General features: G+C 35.4%; 2 protein-coding genes across 18 annotated transcripts in view; one reads left to right on the top strand and one right to left on the bottom strand.

The window, feature by feature from the left end:
• efr3bb (EFR3 homolog Bb (S. cerevisiae)) overlaps positions 1 to 22,474 on the top strand; it is a 1,037,141-nt gene that overhangs the window by 345,422 nt on the left and 669,245 nt on the right. The window lies entirely within an intron of this gene.
• Positions 1 to 22,474, bottom strand: part of afdna (afadin, adherens junction formation factor a) — a 229,510-nt gene that overhangs the window by 128,283 nt on the left and 78,753 nt on the right. For 16 of the 17 annotated variants that reach the window (XM_087297202.2, NM_001442528.1, XM_087297205.2 and 13 more), the window contains 2 exon segments: positions 4,716 to 4,911; positions 1,723 to 1,835 (listed from right to left, as the gene is read on the bottom strand). In XM_087297202.2, coding sequence (XP_087153328.1) covers positions 1,723 to 1,835; positions 4,716 to 4,911 — 309 coding nt within the window. 17 annotated transcript variants of the gene reach the window in all.

A 22,474-nucleotide genomic window follows, 5' to 3' on the forward strand; every position in this document is an offset into this window, starting at 1 on the left:
TATATACCTAAAACTTCAATAATTCATATTCAGTTTTCAGATTTCAAGTATATTATTCAAAAGACGGATCAAATTAAGCTGTTAAAACCTGACATACTTTTGTGCTGTTATTAGCTTTTTTCCTCACTTATTTACTGGTTTAAAAATCTTAAATTGGTCCACCTGCTAGTGAAAAAGAATATGTTGAATATTTTGTCAGTGAAATCTGGAAATTAAATATGAATTATTAAATTTTCAGGTATGAAAATGTGTTTGAAATATTTTTAATTGAAATATTCACAGCTTAAATAAACAGCCATGTTAACTTTCAGGACCTAAAAATACTAACCCTGGAATTCAAGTCGTTAAAATGTAAGCATTTGTTAGTTTAATGTATTATTTTTTTCAGTTTGTGCTATTCAACAAGCTTTTTATTTCAATACTTTTGGCATTGATTTTGTTCCATACTTGAAGAGCACTAAAAATGTTCTTCAATACATTATAAACACAGTAAGTATATTGCATGTATATTTTGATGCAACTACATAGTAGTTGAGGCCCTTAATATAAAGTGGGACCAAAAAAACAAACAAATAAAAAAAAAACTCTGAGAATATGAGCCAGAGATGTAATTTTGCCAGAGTAGTAGTTGCCAATGACAAGGCTTGCCTCAATGACCAAATGCTCTTTTCCCTATTGATTTTTGATTAATTATTGGGTTTCGACCTATTAATTCACGTTCAATTAAATTTTATTGTCTAAAAAATGTGTTTTTATGTTTTGTAATTTGTTTTTAACTAAATTATTTTATAGTATTTAATAAAAAAAAAAATAATTACAAAGCTTTTTTTAATTGTTATTATTATTATTTTTTCAGACCAAGTGCATACAAAATTTTCAGTTTCGGGCCAAAATCTTTCATTTCAGTGCATCCCTTCAAAAAAAAAAGCTTCATTTACGCATTCAAAATAAAGTAAAAAAAAAAAAAAAAGAACAACAAAAATACTAAATGCACTTGTATAGTTGCTTGCTTTTAAATTAACTTCTTTTGTTCTTAACATCTCTTCCAGTGCATTTGCAGCAGAGAAATGCAAGTACACTTCTGAGTTTCTCAAGTTCTGTTGCACATCTAAGGTGACAAAAACATGAATAAAACAGTGACATCTTCTTTTGCTGAGATGTTACCGAGTTATAGTGTTGAACAGCTGGCACCCGAAACTCACACATTTGAGGACAGAATCAAAGTAAAGTGCAAAAATGGCCTAAATTGCACAAAATGTTGAAGATCTGCTGCCCACACACCCCCAAACACTGGCATTCCTGCAGACTCACACTGATTTTATGTCTCTTTGGGGAGCCTTGCTGCACACAACACTAAGAGCCACCGAAGTGTAGAGAGAAAGAGAGAGACAGACGGGGTAAAATGGAGAAAAAAAAAAATAAAAAAAGAATTGATCTGCTCCAGTTAAGTGAGGAAATGAAGTGTTTGCTGATGCCTGTGTGTTTGGTTGTCCTGAGAGAGTTTTTAACTGACATGCAACGGGAAAAAAGATGGTTTCAGGGACAGACTGAACGGCGGGGGACTTAAAAAGCTGTTCCAACATAACCAAGAGCAGAAAACTTAACAGGAACAAACACAGACACCCTCTGTGAATCTCCAGCACTCGAGTAGAACAAACCACAGATTCTGGCTCTGTGAAAAGCCAAAGAGTTTGGGGATGCGCGTTTGTTTGTTTTTTTTACCTTGGGCATAATGTCATTCTCGTTCTTGAGAACGAAGCGGCCCTCTCTGTCGTCTTTATTCCAGTTCAGCTGCACGACCAGTGGTTTCTCATCCAAGTCCAGTTTCCTCTCTTCTGTCACAGAGAAAGATTAGAACTGTCAGAGAATCACCTCTTTAAGGAATTTAAAAAGATTTTAAGCAAAAATCAGGTCTTATTGATGAACATTTCAGAAGCATTTTTTAAAACTCTTGCAATATCCAATTCAAGTTTATTTTTATAGTGTTTTTTTCACAATAATTATTGTTACAAAAGATGCACATTATTGCATTACAATCACATTCAGAAAAGTTACCGTTATTAGTTTGCAAAACTTTATTATTTAGGCCTGTCAGGATGCCTATTTTTGTCTTGAATTATATTTTGCACCAAAATATATTGCGATAAACAATATAATTGTCATTGTAAGACCATTTAATGCCACTCATTATATAATGCCAGAATGACAATATAGTATATATCACAATGCAAGTACACTCTTCCTAAGAACACATCATATTTTGTTCTCAGGAATAATTAATTTACAGTCACTTTAACTATGTTATTAGTCATCAGAAAATGTAAATGTGAAAATGCTTATCCTAAATAAACAATAATAAATGTTAACAAAAAAAGTGCATGGTAAAAAAAGTAACTGAGGCTGCGATATCTGCTACCAGATCTATTTTTAGCTGTCAAACACCCACACAGAAATATACTACAGTAATTTATAGTAAACACTATAGTGTTTTTTTTTTAAATATACTGAAGCTCACACCTCCAATAGAGATAAAGAGATTGCACAATCAGCTAAAGTGGTGCTAAAATTGGCTTTTATGTATGGACGATTTATATTGCATCACCAAAAATGATTGAGCTTATGTCCATATGTTGTGCGATAAGACAATTTATTGATTATGACAGGTCTACTATTAGTTATTAATAACTTTAACTGTTTAAAAGCTAATAGTTAGTACTTAATTAGTTACGCGGTGGTGCAGTAGGTAGTGCTGTCGCCTCACAGCCAGAAGGTCAGTGGGTCAGGCCTCGGCTGGGTCATTTGGCATGTCTTTGTGGAGTTTGCATGTTCTGCCCATGTTCACGTGGGTTTTCTCCGGGTGCTCTGGTTTCCTCCACAAGTCCAAAGACATGTGGTATGGGTGAATTAGGTAGGCTAAATAAACGAGTGTGTACGGTTGTTTCCCAGTGTTGGGTTGCAGCTGGAAGGGCATACGCTGTGTAAAACATTTGCTGGATAAGTTGGCGGGTCATTCCACTGTGGCAACCCTAGATTAATAAAGAAACTAAGCCAAAAAGAAAATTAATGAATGAGTTATACATAACCAGAAAACTGAGTTATGCTACTACATCACAAATAAGAGCTGTAGTGTTAATGTTGTCACCTACAAACACTTAACACAGTACATAATGACATCAAATGTTAAAGTAATCAGGTTTCAACTAAACTGTTTAGTTATACAAATGTTTAACTAAAAATAGTGTTGTCAGCTTGATTGGTGTACATTGAAATGATTAGAAAAGTTCATTTGATTCAACTAAAAGAAAGTTGGTAGCAGACTTTTCAGTGTAGGAATATTTTTCTGCTGGAAACCTCATACATCAGACTAAAAACAAAAAATAAAATAAAAAGGGTTTCCCTAGAAAATCAAATGTTAGTTGTTTTCTGTCAGCTGTTTAGAAAAGCATAGATATTTGCATTTTAACCACAATTCAAACTGCTTATATAATAATAATAATAATAATGATACAAAAAAGTTGCTTTATAATTCATTCATTCATTTTTTTTTCAGCTTAGTCCCTTTATTAATATGGGGTCACCACAGCGGAATGAACCACCAACTTATTCAGCATATGTTTTACGCAGCGGATGCCCTTCCAGCTGCAGCCCATCAATGGGAAACATTCATACACATTCACACACTACGGACAATTTAGCCTACTAAATTCACCTATACCGCATGTCTTTGGACTGAGGAGGAAACCGGAGAACCCGAAGGAAACCCACGCGAACGTGGGGAGAACATGCAAACTCCACGCAGAAACACCAACTGACCCAGCGGAGGCTTGAATCAGCGACCTTCTTGATGTGAGGCGACAGCACTACGTACTGCGCCACCGCATCGCCCTTATTAGACGTTTATAAATATCTAATATTGAAAAGGAAAGATTGTTGTGACAATGTTTACGAAGTAACTTAATCTGATTGTATTACCATATTTACCTTTAATTACGCTTTTGCAGTGACTTATATAATGCAACTAAAGTTAAGTAGGCAAAAGTGTTTGCTTTAAATTCATTTGTGGATGTTTTATAATAAAAGTTGTTTATAGTAAATGCCACTTAAATTTCTTTTTCCATTTTGAATATGTATAAAATGGGTAGAATTTTGTCAACCAGTAACCTATTATACATTAACCATCAACGAAATAAAAATAAATACACCAATACTACTCTTTTTTTTTTTTTTTGCTTGTTTTTTTATCCTTGCAACAATACAAGTTTGACTCAATGCAATTTATAGTAAAGTGCAACTAAAGTTCCACAAAGTATGACAATTGCAAAAGAAAACAAAAAATCTTGGCTTTTTTTTTCTCTTGTGTGTGTGTGTGTGTGTGTGTGTGTGTGTGTGTGTGTGTGTGTGTGTGTGTGTATGTGTGCACCTGTTTATGTGCTTTACAAAGACACAAAATTGCCTAATGATATAAGTATAACCTAGCTGCTACTTTAAGGTAGTTTAAGAGGACATGCCCTGTATCCTGTGTATTTGAAACGATTTTAAAAAGGTTTTTTTTATTCAGATTTTGCCACCGGTTTCCTTCGAGGATTAGGTTTAGGACTAGTGTAATAATAGGCAGGGCTAATATAATAAGCAGTTTGTACAGTATAAAATACATTACACCTATGGAGATAAACCACATAAAAAAATGTGTGTGCGTGTGTTTTCCTGTGACTCACCGCCACTGACGTGGACCTCATAGAGGGAGTATTTTGGAGAAGACAGCATCCTCATGTCGGGTCTGAACTTCTCCGCCAGCGTCTCGATCACATCTTGTGTGGTGGCTGTACTGGACACTCTGATGCACTTTGTGGCAAAATTCCCCGCCACACGGTCCTGGAAGTAAAACCGCATCACCCCATGGAACTCCAAATCCTGAAAGAAGAAACAACATGACAATCAGTGTCAGGAAATCGGTCCATTTTATACCTCGTCCCTCTAATGAACAGACATACGACAGGACCTATCTCTTAATAATAACATAATAATGATAATAATAATAATGATACATTTTTCTCAAGCTCAAAGCGCGTACAGGGCTAAAAACAATAAAACAGTAAAAACAATGAATAGGAAAATATAACAAATAAGATACAATAGATCAAACATTAAAAACACCACTAAAAAGCTGAGTCTAAGAAGCATCTTAAAACAGAAGACAGAGACACGGCATTCCTAATGGTTATAGGTAATGTATTCCATAATTTTGGTGCACGGTATAAAAAAACCCAACCACCCATGGTGTTAAGTCTGCAACCGAAGCAGAGCGAAGACTGCAAGCAGGAGTAGAAAGTGTCACAAGATCAAAGATGTAATCAGGAGCTAGCCTATGGACTGCTTTATAAGTTAAAATCAGAGTTTTAAAATCAATACGTGACCTAACCGGTAGCTAGTGAAGCTGCTGAAGAACAGGTGCGATGTGATGGCAAGAGGGTGTCAGAACATGTGCGGCAGAATTTTGAATATACTGTAATCTTTTAGGAGAATTTGCAGGCAAACCCCCAAAGAGTGAATTAAAAAATAAATAAATAAATAAATAAATAAATAAAAATTAAAAAATTAAAATAAAATAAAAAAAAACAAGAGAAAACCAGCCACCTAAGCCATAGGCTGTTTCTCAATTCCAAGAACGCAGAGAACGGACTTGCGTTCTTGTGGAGACCGGTCTTGCCAGGTGTCCTCGGAAGAACGAACTCGGGAGACCACGAGAACAGAGAGCACGTCCTGTGAGAAATGGGATGCTGCGTTCTTCCTGATGGTCACGTGACCTTCACGCGTTTTAAATGGAAATTATTTAAACATTACAGCACTCATACAACGATGTATTGTTTTCCCTTCTCTTCAAAATATATACTTTGCATAAAAACATTATAAATATACTCTGCACAGTATAAATAAACAAATTTTGATACGAATTTCAGCAAACAAACACCCTTAATGTGTTTATTCCTTTTTTAAGATATTCACATTAATGTTTACTTTCACCGTTTCATTTAGGGAAACTCCAGAGGTAAATAAGTCATATCTCTGAACTTTAATAATAAATCTAAATTAAATGCAGCGCTTCCCATCTCCAGTCACAATGACTTCTGGGACTTCCAGAGAGAGTTCGGTGCTCAAGTCTGCATCAGTGCGTACTCAATATCAAGATCACATGCGGGAAGTTTCACGCATCCTCCGTACTTGCGGTCTTGAGTGTTGGAACTGAACTTAGGCAGCTGATGATGACGTTGCACGAGAACACGAGGACGCAAGACCGCTGAAGAAAGCATATTGAGAAACAGCCATACACTTTTCTCTCTGCTGCCCTCAGACAGACAGTTCCGCAGCAACATTTGACATTCAGACACGTTTGCTTCCTTGTGTTTAATAAATGTATACTTTTTTTTTTGATGCTAAGCTTGTTGCTTTTGAGAGTCAGTAGAAGGGAAATCTTTATCCAAACCTCCACCACTTTCTTTATAACTCCTTCCCAATTCTAGACTGGAGGGGTTGTAATACTTACAGTAGGTGGTTTAACTTTCTTAGTTGATGTCTAATAAATCATTTAAAAGTCATGATTGTTTTATTAAATGGAGTTAATAAATATTCATATTCAGCTCTGTTTTAACTACACTGAAAAAAATCACTCACTGGATTTACTAAATTGTTTTAAGGTAAGTGATTGCAAGCAATTTATATGGGCTGAACAAACTAAACAAACTGAGTTGAACATTACTACATTTCATTTGTTTAAATTCAGCCCATATAAATTGCTTGCAAAAAAATTCCAAAAATATATAATTGTTTTGCAAAAAAAAATTCATTATTTTACAGTGTGAAATTAACATAGAAACTGTAATAAATGTAGTTATTTCTCACTGTTAATTTTAATGCACTAACTAACATTTACTAAAGAGACCAACAGTAATAATAAAGGGGTACCAATAGAACTTCATAATCCTGCTTTGATTTAACCATTTGATACTCTGAACATATACGATAACACGCATCTAAAATCATATCGTGATGAAAGCTTCTGCAATTAATCGCACCATAAAATCCAATACCGTCATCCGCCTAGAGTATACGCACTTTTAAAGAGCATCTACAACATTCAGCCGGCCGCAAAAGTTCATCTCATCCCCATCTGCGGTTATAGCGATTAAATCAAGCAGAGGCTACATCTGTACCATCTTTGTTGTGTGAAAAAAAAAACAAGCAGCTCTGTATGGCAACATTAAACTGGTAACCTGCAGCGGCGGCTGATATTTGAGCTGGCCAAGCAGGATGTATCTGGGACGAAAGACAGCAGCCTTAGGACTACAGTGAAGACGTGCTTGAAGAAGCCTTTTGTTGTGTGTATAATAGAGGAGCAGGCGTATCAGCATTCGCAGATATTGTTTGATTATACCACTGAGATATGAGCATCAAGAGTGTTTCATTCTCCTTGTGATGAGCTGTAATGCCACACTATACACACTATCCTTGCTGGACACACCTCAACACACGCCTGTTTGTGGGACAGTCTTGTTTATATGAGATTTCTGGACCCCCAGGGCCACGGTAAGCCTCTTATGAAAACACAGGGAGGTCGCTGAAAGGAATTTGGAGCAAAAATGGATCCAAAATGAATAAAAGTTCAAGCTGAGAGAGCAAAATCTGTGCCACACCATCATATGAGATATCAAGATCTGCATTAAAGTGAGGCATCATTTACATTTACTCATTTAGCAGATACACAGAAAAGAAATACATTTTTAACAACACTGATATAAACTTTAAAAAAGCAGAGTACATTTAATAAGCAATTAAATACGTAGCATATACTCTGTCTCAAAAAGTAAAATTCTGTCAGAATTTTGTAAAAAATACCTTAAACTTTAACTATATTTTGTAATTAGAAGATAAATAGATGAGATTATATGATATGTATACATTTTCCACCTCGCCTGATTTATATCACCGCATTACCTTGTTATACAATGATAACCCAAATATTGACAGAACGCTTCAATTTTATTACTTGCAAACTAAATTAGCAGGCATAGAAATAAAGCAACGTTTACATATTGGAGTCATTTATTGCCAGACTCTTGTGCAATCTGTTGGACAGTGCGATGTGTGTGTGGTGATGGGCAGTGTGGACGACCACTCCCTCTCACACGACATACTGACCCAGTGCGTTTAATTTTTGCCAACAAGTAATCCAATCCAGTTTTTAGTCTAAAATTCACAAAGAAAACGTGAAGTGCTGTAGTCTTTCAGTTCTCGCAAGCCTTTGATTAAACTCTTATCTTCATTCTAAAACACTATTTTTATTTAAGCCTTACGCAGCTAAAATCAAATACAACATTACTATGCCATCATCAAGGAAAGAAAATAAAAGGATTATTCTAATACTCAGATTGCGCTGCAAGTCATTTAGTATGATATGTCATTGCTTGTTTATTATTTTGATAAACTGTATATATATGAGCAATATCACACAAGTAGCAGTGCGGTGTGGCTGTACCAGCACGTGGTGGAAGGCTGAGTGCCTTAGCATCCCACCAGCGACGATAAACAGCCACATCGCAAAGCTATGAGTGTGATATTGCGTTTATACAACAGTTCGACAGCATAATCATGTGTATAAAAAAAAAAGAAAACCCCTTTGTATGAGGAACTACTTTTTTTTTTCCATTCCTTTACATCTGCAGCTGATGTCAGAACAGCAGAAGCCATTCCTAATCCATCAACGTCACATTCTCTAGCGTAAAGTCTAAAGTGATGACAAAACAGGTGATTTTTGCTATAATTTTAAAATGATAAAGTTGAATGGTATAAAATGCCATCAGTCTGCAAAGATTCCCCAGTATTTCTCTGTTGTAATCGGGAGATCACAATATTACTATGGTATAAATACAGCACTACAACATACAAAAGCGAGCGATCGACTTAGAAAGAAATTTACCTGTTTAATAATGGTTTGATGGCTTTTCTCTTGGAGCTTATTATGCAGTCTCTCACGCCATCTTATGGATGAACATCACCCATCTTTGCTCAAAGACAGGCTAATGGCTGCCCATGCCTGTCTCTCAGAAATTATAAATATTTAAAAATAGGCACTATCCTTATAAATAAACTGCACAGTCACAATCTAAACAACTACATTCTCAACTAAAAAAGCCTCAAAAGAACATTATGTTGTCCAACAGCTGCAATGTTTGTCAAACTGCGGAGAGTCCTCTGCTTGTTGCTATATGTGGGCGGAGTAATAAACAAGAATAAAAGGTTAAGAGGCTGAATGAGTGGATGTTATTTGCAGAATATCACACGGCTATCACCCAATCAGATTCAAGAACCAGACAGAATTATATATATATAATTTTTTTTTTTTTTTTATTGAACTTTTTCCATTATGGATGTGATGTTTGCAGTAATATCTCAAAACATAAATTCACAGAGAAAGTATAGGTTAACGTTATACTGAAACGTCCATTTATATTTTCCAAAACAACTTACCAGAGTTACGGGATCAGAAAACTACCAATCTTTAAACATTGTTTATACTTTAAATAAGGAAAATAAACATGCGTTATGCATGTGACCTAAAAAAAAAAAAAGTTTACAGTATGCAACATACTCTGTAAAAATTCTGAATTAAACTGCACAACCCAAAAGAAAATGTTCAAAAAGCATAGGAGTTGACTCTATAGAATAAAAATCATTGATTTTATTTGACATTTTTGCATTAAGAGGAAAAAGCTTGTTTATGGATGTGACATGTGAAACTGCCACTTGTGTGACTTTAGTAAACTGACGGATACATTTGAGTATTTTTACAGTACTATAAAATACAAGCCTACACAAAAAAACTTAAAGGTTTTCGCTAATTTGGTAAAAATCAATTTTTCTGAATGGCAAGATTGTCAGTTGCATGGAATTGCTCATTTCGTTTTGCTTCAAATGCTGTTTTAGAGGAAAAACCACCATAATATCGTAAACAAAGGCTCATTTCCGAGCCCAATAAATACACAAAACAGAGATAAGGGAAAACGTCCTGGCTTCCTAATTCCTGAAATATGATTGCGTGTGCAAGAGGTGTGACTTCAAACATCAGGAGAACAAATGCCATGGCAACCAGAACAATGAGTGTCAGGAGAGTCACCATGTGTTTCCTCAAAACACAAAGGGCCATTTCCTGTCAGCTCTGGTGTGTATAACCAACTTCAGCCAGTCTGATTCCATCTATAACAATAGGCCTAATAAAGAAAATAATAATCAACTGGCATTACAGTAAATTCAGGGCTCCAGACTAACACTTCAGAGAATAACACCAGTGCCACCAAGTTCTACAGATGGCGAAACCAACACTTAATTTGGTGGTGCCGCACATGCAATAATAACGATATATTACAAGATGTCATGTCCAGCCAGCATTTTGTCACATAGACAGTCAAATTTTCCTCTCGTTGTCTGCTATTACCACTGTTGATATCCCATCTTGTCGAATTATTGGTTTATTTGGGGTTCTCCCACCCGGCCACACTTTACCATCTCATTTTGTAGACTTTGTAGCTTCTTAACCCTTCTGGCTAGGCGGTTAATTCTTCTGAACTGGAAGAGCCCTCACTCTCCATCTCACAATTGTTGGATAAGAAATGAAATTAGTAGTCTCGAAATTGGTAGTCTCTTCACCGACCTAACACTATGTTCATTAAATTGTGGGAACCCCTTGGCAAACATGTCCAAACTCTTCAGCTTGACCCTGCTCCTTCTGATTGAGTCCCCACTCCTAACTCCCAGCTTGGTACTGGATACTAGTTCTGGTCAACACATTGTAGACTTAAAAAGTAAAGATCATGTTCCATAAACACATTTTGTAAATGTACTACTGTAAATACATCAAAATGCAATTGTTGACTAGTAGCATGCATTCCGAAGAACTTAATTTGACAAACATAAAAGAAAATGTTTAATATGTTAATTTTTTCTATGCACAAACTCATTTTAGAACCATCAGTTTCCCATGCTGTACTAGACTTCATATACTGTAGTTCAATTATCCATCGCGCACAGACACAGGAAGACAGGACACACTCTTCGGCTTCACTCAAGAATGTCTTTGAAGCTCTGGAAGAGGTTTTGCTGATGAAAAGGAGACATACGAGCACTCCGGCTGACTGTTTGCTCCCCGCCGTCCCCACCTTTGACCTCAGAACTCGAAACCCTGCTGGAGAAAACTCATCCCAGCTTTATTATCATGCGTACAGAGAGACGCACACACAGTCTGAAGCCCTGCGCTGTGCCATGCAGTGGAGCTCATGAATCAGTTCTGCAAGGGATGGCGGTCTTTCATCTCTTATCCATTTAAATTTCAGGAATTCCGATGTGAAGTTGAACCTTCCCTTCAGACTGATATCATCACGCTCGTCTACCGAGGACCATAAATATGTCAACTGTCACCACTTTCGGCATATGGAAAAACATGTGTGGAGCAACTGGAGAAATATCAGAAATGGATTCTATAAATTCCTCCTCTTAAAAAAATAAAAAAACTCACCGATACACCAATCTGTGGTAAAACTTTAGGTTGAATTCTCCCAGTGCAGTTTTCCAGAGGTGGACACTGCACATTTGATAAACACTTGACATTTAGTGTTGAAAGATCCTTTCGCTTACAATGTCAAAAGCATGACGCTGAAATTTGACCAGCAGGGGGCGATGACAAGTTATTGCAGCCTTCATGCAAATCAACAGACAGTTTGACAATGACGAGCCGTATGAGCTCATGGCTCCATTTGGAAGGAGAGAGGAAACATAATAAAACATGTCAGTGGAGAATTTCGGTCAAGCTTGTGGTGACCCGACCTGACGATCACTCCCAGGATAACTGGAAACACATGGGACTGCAGCAGACACCACCCAACTCACAACACAGACAAACATTTGACACATTTATCTGCCCTGAAAGTGCTGCTCACTGACCATAGGTATAAAGGTATGCTGGATAAGAAGACAACTTGAAATAAGATTAAAAAAGGGGTTTACCAGCACAGAAAAACATCAACAAAAAAGCAAGATTACGTTTTGTATATAAATATGTGTCCCATTCAATTAAAAAAAATATATATATATTTAAAGATCAGAGCAGCCACACATTATTAAAAAGCTTTTATTTAAATCACTATCTGTCTCTTTTAATATCTGTCTGTCTTACTATCTGTATCTGTCTAACTATTTGTCTGTCTGCCTGCCTATCCATATGTCTGTCTGTCCATCTATCCATCTGTACCTCTGTCTGTCTGTCTGTCTAACTAACTATCTGACTGCCTGTTCGTCTGTCTATCCGTCTGTCTGTTATTCTAACTACAGTATATGTCTGTCTGTCTATTCATTTTTCTGTCTAACTATCATTTGACAAAATATCTGTCTGCCTGTCTGTCTATTTATCTATCAATCAATGTTTTTCTGTTTTACTATCTGTCTCTGCCTGTCTGTCTTACTGTCAGTTTGTCTATCAATCTGTCTGTCTGTCTAACTGTCTGTCTGTCTGTCTAACTATTAACCTGCCCATCTGTCTGTTTATGTATCCGTCCGTCTAACTATCTGTCCAGCATTCTATCTGTCTGTCTTACTGTCTGTTTGTCTGTCTGCCTGCCTGCCTGTCTGTCTAGCTATCCGTCTGTTCATCTGTCTGTCTGTCAATTCATGTCTAACTATCCGTCTATCAATCTGTCTGTTTGTCTGTCTGCATGCCTGTCTGTCCAGCTATCAGTCTGTCTATCCACCTGTCCATTTATCCGTCTGTCTGTCTATCTGTCCGCCCATCTAACTATCTGTCTGTCTGCCCGCCTGTCTATCCATCTGTCTGTCTGTCTATCTGTTTATCTATCTGTCCATCTAACTATTTCTGTCTAACTATCTGTCTGTCTATCCACCTATCCATCTGTCTGTCTGTCAATTGTCTCTAACTATTCGTCCATCCTTCTGCATCTGGATGTCTGTCTAACTGTCTACCTGTCTGTCTATCTATCCACCCATCTGTTTGTCTGAGGCACAGCTAAAAATAAATAAATAAACATACTCTAGTTAATTACAATGGATTATAGTCACCCATACAAATCTCATTTTATTAAGACTAAAATTACAACATGAAATTTCAGTAACCCAGTTAAAGCACTTCCGGTGAACTATATGTATGCGGTTACAAAATCACCAAGTTTAAGGTCTGTTACCTTTTAAAAAGCAAAAGCACTGCATGATTCCATATTTTCATACCAAGTATATAATATAGATTTTACTCCAGTATTTTCAATGTTTCTACACTAGCTTGCTAATTCGGCGTGTGCATGTAAACGGGTTTTCATCTTGTTTTTCACTTAAGCAACTAAACGAATGCTTAAGTCTGTTTAACTGATAATATTTGATTTACAGTACAACATTGATGCTGTAAAAGAAACAATATAGAATTGAATCACCGGAAGTTCATCGTTAGGGGAAAAACATTAGCTGTGCATATGCTCTAATCCAATCCACTGTAAAAATACTAATAGTGATGCTTGCATTAGCTAACAGGCTATTCCAAAAAAGGTTTGTCGTAGCTACAAAAAAATAGTAGCGAATGCAAACACGTTAATCTGCTCGCCACACACTGCAGATGACTGAACATTTCCATGTAGCAAAGCGTCGGTTCAGAGCGTTGAGATAAAACTAAGTCAACAGCTTGATCTGCAGAATGACCCTCACCAGAACAGTGTTCATTTCTGCTACAGCGCAATTAGCATGCTAATAAACCCAGCTCTGCTCTTGAAAGTCAGGACTCGGCCATGATTTCCCATCAATCTCCTGAGCAGAAACACAAACCAGTGATTCTGCAAGACTCCAGCAGGCCTAGCTAGTCAGTTTAATCATCTGAATGAGTCCAAAACAGCCCTAGCATGCAAAAATAGACCATTCCTGCCTTTTTTTCTTTTCATTAAATGAACAGGGGCTCACAACCTTATCAGTGAACTTTTTTCAAAATGACAAATTTTAAAAACAGTTTAAACTACTACTACTGATAACAATAATAATAATAATAATTATTATTATTATTATTTTAACCATTTTTTATTTTATTTTACAATCAACAATATAAAAACAAAAATATAATGTATATAAATGTTGTATCATGTAAAATGTTAATAATAATAATAATAATAATTATTATTATTATTATTTATTATTATTATTATTAAAAAACAAATTATTACAAACTATTAACAATATAAAATAAATTCAATTATAATTTACAAACATTTTACGAGGTATAATTTTAAATAATGACAATAATATTAATAAAATATATATTTTATATTAATTATTATTATTATTATTAGTAGTAGTAGTAGTAGTAGTATTAACAGCAACCAAAACTATTACAAAATAACAATAATTATTATTATTATCATCATTATCATCATCATTACAAACAACTAACAATATAAAAAACATAAAAATAAAATTTACACAATTAAACTTTAAGTAACATTTAAATGACAATAATATTAATATGTTATATTTATATTATTATTTAATATTATTATATTATTATCATTTATTATTATTATAATTATTGTCATTATATTATCATTATTATTATTTTATTATTTCATTATTATTGTTATTTTAGAATTATCATTTTTATTATTATTTTATTATTAAAAAAATAACTAAAACTAGAATTTACATATTTAAACAGTTTAGTTTAATTTCGTTTCACATTCCCTGTGCATCCTTTTTGCACCCTTCTTGTGTCTTGACTTGCAGAGAATGATTTCCTACAGTAGAAACAGCGTCTGTGCATTCAAATGTCAATTGAGTGTGAAATGACAGAGAAGAGGACAAACCTGCTCTCTCTCTCTCTCTCTCTCTCTCTCTCTCTCTCTCTCTCTCTCTCTCTCTCTCTCTCTCTCTCTCTCTCCCCGTTTTTCCTCTTCCTGTTCTCTTGTATTGGGTTGACATTCTTTGGCTTATCACTCTTTTTCATCCCTCTCTCTCTCTGTCATTATGCAGTATGTGCACTTCTAAAGTTGTTTGCAGAGTGTTTTACTGCTTATCTTATGTAAACTCAGATGTAATTAGACTTTCAATGTTATAAACAATTTTGTCCTCGTCTGATTTAGGACATCTGATATCATCACATTATTTAGTGTCAATTGAAATTTATTAATTTATTATTACTATTAAACACATTAGATCCATTTATCAAGTATTTTTTTAAATGTGTTATAATTGTTTGATACAGAAGCATGTTAAATATCCATCTTTGTGCCAAATTTATTGTGGCGTACATTTTTAAATTTATTTATTAAAAATAGTAATTACATTTCAATTAAATGTATTGTTTTTTGTTTTGCAGAGTCATTGTCCATTCTTTTTCCACCCATTTATTTTATTTTATTTTATTGAAGCATGCTTGTTTTGCATCACCATTCTTGAGACCTAATTTCATTTCATATTTGCTCTGTCCTTGACTGATTCCTGATACCTACTAGTATTCACAATCACAACACAATGACCCACTTCAGATTTAACTCTAATTAGCTTTTTTTCAATACATAAATATTACAATCACAAGCACAGTTGAAGTCAGAATTATTAACTCCCTGTTTTTTTCCCCCTAATTTTTGTTTAATGGAGAAAAGTTTTCCTCAACACATTTATAAACATAATAGTTTTTAAAAAAATCATTTCTAATAACTGATTTATTTTATCTTTGCCATGATGACGGTAAATAATATTTGACTACATATTTTTCAAGACACTTTTATATAGTCTTTCACCTCCAGACATTTTCTATGTCTATCAGCACAGCGCTAATCTGTTAATGTTGTGTTGGGAATTGGCCGTATGTCTGTGTGAGCGAGGCGTCCTGCTGACGTAAGGTTAACGCCGGCCCTCTGAACACACCAGTGCTGTAATCCAGGTCAACCTGTTGAACACACTGATTTCCCCCGAGATCTGCCTCTGTCAGAGGTCAAAGTGCACATGCAGGAATGTGCTGTTTATTCTGCTTTACTGCATTTTTAAACTAATTTAATATGCCACCGCTGACCTCTCCAGTACTTTACTAGGCTTTAATTATCTGAACAATGAAGAGGAGATATTATATGCTAACAAATTATAGTTTTGATTTTTATGTTGTTAATGGTTTGTAATTGTTTGGTTGCTGTTATTAATAATAATAATAATAATAATAATAATAATAATAATAATAATAATAATAAAATAATAATAATAATAATAATAATAATGATAATAATAGTAATATTAATAATAATAATGATTAAGACAAAAAATATGAATATTTGTGTCTATGGTGACTGTGATTAAATTAAAATACAATAATAGAGGGTGGAAAAGAATGAATAATAAATCTGTAAAATAAAATAAAATTAAATATAAATAAAAAAAATATATATCATGTTTTATAATATTTTTATTTTTCTAAAACACAAAATAAATGGACTAATAAATAATAAAGATTGACAGTAGCTGTTTCCATCCAAAAATGCGAATTACCTTTATGTGCAAAACTGTATTATCGCATAAAAGACGTGTGAATAAAGCAGCGTTTCCATCCAACGAGCCAAAGAGAAAAAAATTGTCACTTCCTGATTAACTGGTCTTAAATATCAACAGTAAAAACTGAATTTGCTGGGATAACAAAAGCGGCATCAATCTTTTCTTCATTTAATAAATAACTTGCGCCTCAGAAGGCAATCCTGACATGCCATTCAACCACATTTTTATCATCACACTATCTCTTATAACAAAATCACATGACTTTTTTAATGCACATAGTGAAATTTGCTTCAATATTTTTTATTTTTTATTTACATTTTTCTTATTGAATAAAAAATTGTCCTACTTAGTTATGTGCATGTGTTTTTTTATGTGCATTTTCTAAATTGGTGATACAAAACGCATATACAAAATGCGCATAAAAATATGTGGATGGAAACATAGCTAGTGAGTGTGCTTCTGCAGAACATACCATCACTTTTTTATTTGACTGCATACTTTAAGCCAGGCAATAAAAGGCGTGTATGATCCTGCCAAAGAAGCCTGAATTTAGTTTATCAGTAAAACCTCCACCCACATTCATCTACAGATTACTCACTTCTATCTATGAAATTATTACAGCACTGTCTCTGCTATAGTGTTCAATGATTCACTCACTTGCGCGCATACACACACACACACACTCACACACACAGCTTCATTCAGGGTGGATGTAGTAAGCGGTTTACTCCACTGAGGCTTGTGAGGTTGTTTTTTTTCTTCTTTATTAAACTATGACAGCGTTGTCATGCAAACGATGAGTCATGATGAGGTAAGCATGTGGAAATGCAAAACAAGTGACATCATAGGAAGATAAATGCCTTGAGCCACACATCTATAATCTAGAAATCACACAACTATGTATTCATTGACATTGTGCTTCATGAAACTAAGCCGCTGTATGTTTTGTGGCATTGTTATTTTATGACTTCTGTTATTTGTGTTACTTCTGAAGCCATTTCTTGTTAATTTAATTTTCTAATTAATTTTAGTAATTTACAGTCTTCTATATTAATATTTAAAGAAGCCATGTTTGAACACACACTTATCTACTTTGGCACAATCTGGGGTGAGAAAATTTGATGCATGCCGATTTTTTTTCTGTCTAGCAAATATGAATTGATTCTGCATTCAAATTAGATTACAGGCATGAGTTAGAAACAGCAAAAAAATATTAAGCACTGTTATGCATATTTATGTTGCAAAATTTGCTTCATTTGGGATTTGGACTTGAGAGTTTTTAAGACATGAACTATAGCAAATCTAATTTAATTTAATTTAATTTCTATTACTGCTGGGCAAAGACTATTGTTTTTACCTTCAGAAGAGTAAAGAAAGCAATATTTGTTGTATTCTCATCAAATCGCAACAAATAAAAACATTTGCCAGTCTGAACTATTGTCATTTATCATAAATAAATAATTAAATAAATAAATAAATAGATAGATACAAATATATAAATAAAATTATATTTTTTTATTTGAGATTTAAAAGAAATTGGTTCAAATCTAATTTTCATTATTTAATTTTATTAATTTTTTTTATATAAGTGAATCTATATTTGTGTTTGTATTTATATGCATGTTAATTTAAAATTTCTAATCAGCTATTAATGAAAAAAAAAGAAGTAAAAATTCATAGCAAATGCAAAGGCTGAACACCCAAAACTCAAGAGGAATGAGGTGGACACATCTGCCGCCGAGGCCATGAACACATCTGTACCATTTTACATCAAACCAGTGTTTCTCACATTTCCGAGGACCAGAAACCAAGCTGACAGAGAGCTGAGAGCAGAACGATGCAGCATTCAGAAGAGTCCGATATAAATAATGCACAGACAGTGAGGACGGGTGGACGGAGGAGAGGTTGGGCAGTTTGGTGCATGTGTGTGTGTGCATTCGGGTCACAGAGAGTGGAAGGACTTTCATGTCTAAAATCTGTCTGAAATGTCTGAAATCAACCCTGTTTGTGTGTGTTATCATTCTCCAAAGCCCTCAGCCTGTGGGACTGTCCTGATTAACACTAAACTCTGAGTGAACTTCCCCTCTTTACACACAGCTCGGACTGAATCACCCATATATTCACATTCGAAAGACTCTAAGATGAGCACTGATCAATTAAAACAACAAACTGGTGACATAAAAATGTGCACACAGTAGTTACTCCACATTTAATCAGAAAAAAAAATATTTTAACTGATTCTTGAGTGAGATGCTAATGGTCTAATCTGATTCAATGACTTATGCTAAGCTAAGCTAAGCTAAAAGTGCACCTGGCATACCCTGTGATTGGCTAAATTGATTCAATAATGGTAAAACTCAACTGTATAACTCTAGAGGAGTTGTAAAATAAAACTACTGTGTGTTTGTCCCTATTAGTATATAATAGAGATGTAACGGTATTGTAAATACCGTCATACCGCAATATAAATTTTTTTAAAAATTAATAACTAAAACTATAGGTCTAACTAAACTATAGGTCTAACTAGGTAAAACTATAGGTCTTCTGAGAAAATTTGCTCAGGCGAATGAAGCGAACGGGAGGTAGCTGAAACTACATTTCCCATCAGCCCAGGCGTGGCCATAATCCTTTGCGGTCTGTTGTCACTACAGATCCAGTAATGCGGAAATGGAGTGTGCTTCTAGTAGCGGGGATGAAAAAGAGCTGGAGATGATCGAAACCTAAAGCGGGTGTTGTCGCCGCGCGCGTACTGAATAGCAGTGTTGTCGCGCGCGTACTGTAAAGCAGGTCGCACACCAGAAGCGCCGCTCGGCGCCACGCAGCCCCATGTATTTTAGAATTCTAAACATAGGTTTCTATCAGGATACACACACCGGCACCGCAAGTCGGCGGCTGTCGGCGGCGCCCGGCGACGGCTCAGGACGCAGTTCATTTTTCAGCCGCGCCACAGAGCGCCATCTGATTAGTTTCATGTTAAATATCCTTCGAATGTACGCGTCTGGTGTGTGATACTTTAAACTGTCATGTGCGCGCCGTGACGCGGCGCCGAGCGGCGCTTCTGATGTGCGACCTGCTTAAAGCAGAGAGGGGGGTTGAGCGCGCACACTCAAGAGCGTTGTTGTCGCGCGCCTACTGAAGGGCGGGACGGAGCGTGTGTCGCGTCGCGGGGGCACTTTTGATCATTTTGGAAGGGAACTTTCTATCCAAGACTAAAAAGGGCATGTGCACTGCACAGGTTGAGCCCTGTGTGTGCACGTGCCTGCAAGTTGGGGAATACGACTAATAATCAGTCATGGGGACTGCAGAAACACAGCACACTGTTCAGATTGATGCAGACATGAGATCTCTATCTCACTCATGGTTTGTCCTCTCAAGTGGGGGAAAGACAATGCACAACGTTACCCACTGCTGTCAACCTGGGCCAAGTCATATCTCTCTGTCCCAGAAACCTCAGTCCCAAATGAGAGGGTTTTTTTCTGTTGCAGGGGACATTGTAAATACCCAGAGATATCAGCTTTTACCAGATTATAGTTATAAGGTAATTTTCCTTAAAGCCCATCTCTATCTAAGTGAGTGAGTGAGTGATTAAATGTTGAATGTGATGAGTTTTCAACAATACTAAATTGAAACTTTATTTTTTTTACATGGTTTAATAATTTTTTTGTTATTAAAATTGAAGTTCCTGTTTCAAAGCTAACAGATAGATGGCTAATTTGTATGTCATTGACACTTTTGGCACTTTTTTGGAGTATTTTCATAAGTTTTGTTTTTCCTGTAAATGATTCAATAAATACCGTACCGTGACATTCATACCGAGGTATTACCGTACCGTGAAATTCTAATACCGTTACATCCCTAGTATATAATAATAATAAAATAATTGTGATCTGATAATACAGAGTATACTGTATTTGTCACATTGCAAATAAAAACGCATCTAGAGTCCAAAAAGATTTAAAGGATGATGAAGCCTAATGGAATGCATTACATTGATTATAATTTATGAAAAAAAAAAAATGAAACAGTTACTGTAAGTATTATTACACAACAGGGCTGCACAAAAAGTAATTTCAGCATTGACGAGACGTGAACATGCAGTATGCAACATTTACATTGCAAAATCTTAAATGTAGGATTATAGACTATTTACTTATCATCATTATTCATTCATTCATTTTCCTTCGACTTAGTCCCTTTTTTATCAGGAGTCACCACAGCAGAATGAACTATTCCAGCATGTTTTACGCAACGGACGCCCCTCCAACTGCAACCCAGTACTGGGAAACACCTATAAACTCTCAGATTCACACTTACTCATAGATTACGGCCAATATTGTTAATCCAATTCACCTATTGTATAGAATATGTCTTTGGACTGTGGGGGAAACCGGAGCACCCAGAGCAATCTCACACCAACACGGGGAGAACATGCAAACTACACACAGAAATGCTAACTAACCCAGCCCGGACTCAAACCAGCAACCTTCTTGATGTGATGCAACGGTGCAAATGTAACCATTGTGGAATCATTTAAAGTAAACAAGTGAGTTCAAAGCATTCAGGCACAAGAAACAGTAACATTTGTCTCTTTAACAAAGATTAATGACATTTATTTTATACAGTGAAAACTAAAGTGTCATTTTACATTTGATTTGTTTTATTATTTGCATCCTACATCCGACAAGACCTCCTCAAAAAATAAAAAACACCAGTGCTTTTCTTCTCCGTTTTACCTTTAATTTTAAACCTAGTTTACAGTTGCATTTAACATGCTTCACTTTAAAAAAGTTGGGTTGTTGTAACCCAACATCGGGTCAAATATGGACAAAATTAGAAATTAAAATAAAAGTTTTTAGAGAGTGTAATCATTCTTGAAGATGCACTCCCCTGACAATTAGGAAGATGTCTGGGATTTAATATCCCTCTCTCACCCAGAATATGCCATCATATCCTGGTTCCACATATTACAAATGATGATTTCACCCTTATAACTATGGGCATTACTACAGCAGCACGTATAATACTGAGGTTTTGGAAAGATATTCAATGCCCTACACTTAAATTATGGATGGAACCCATGATTGAGAATGTATCATATGAGAAAATGCTGGCCAAAATGAATAGCGATTACAAAGACAGATATATGGGAGATTTTCATTTCCTCACTTGAAATATGAATGCATCTATCCTGATATGCTCTGTACTATTATTTTTAGTATTTTATACTTTTGTTACTGGTTGTTTATTTATTTTCTAAATTGATGAACAAATGTATAAATTGTGAAGGACTTCTATAGATTTTTTATATTCGTATGGTGTTCTATCAAGAAAAATACTAATAAAAATGTTATTTCAAAAAAAGATGCACTCCCCAACAAAAATCACCCCAATCATTTTGAAATAATTAATTCTTCACAAATAGAGTTATTCGAGCCATCTGGTGAAATATATTCTCATACCACAGAAAAAAACAAATATTGCATAGTCGTTTTTTTTTTCCAATACACAAGCAAGAGGTCTGCTTTACCTAAATCAGCGCATGAGTGTTGTTTCTTTTAGGCTTAGTCCCTTTATTAATCCGGGGTTGCCACAGCGGAATGAACCGCCAACTTATCTAGAATATTTTTACACAGCGGATGCCCTTCCAGCCGCAACCCATCTCTGGGAAACATTCATACACACTCACTCACACTCATACACTACGGACAAGTTAGCCTACCCAATTCACCAGTACTGCATGTCTTTGGATTGTGGGGGAAACCAGAGCACCCAGAGGAAACCCACACGAACACAGAAAGAGCATGCAAACTCCACACAGAAATGCCAACTGACGCAGCCGAGGCTCGAACCAGCGACCTTCTTGCTGTGAGGCGACAGCACTACCTACTACGCCACTGCGTCGCCC

The sequence above is a fragment of the Danio rerio genome, chromosome 20 (genome assembly GCF_052040795.2).
Source record: "Danio rerio strain M-AB ecotype USA chromosome 20, GRCz13ab, whole genome shotgun sequence".
In the NCBI taxonomy this organism is placed as follows: domain Eukaryota; kingdom Metazoa; phylum Chordata; class Actinopteri; order Cypriniformes; family Danionidae; genus Danio; species Danio rerio.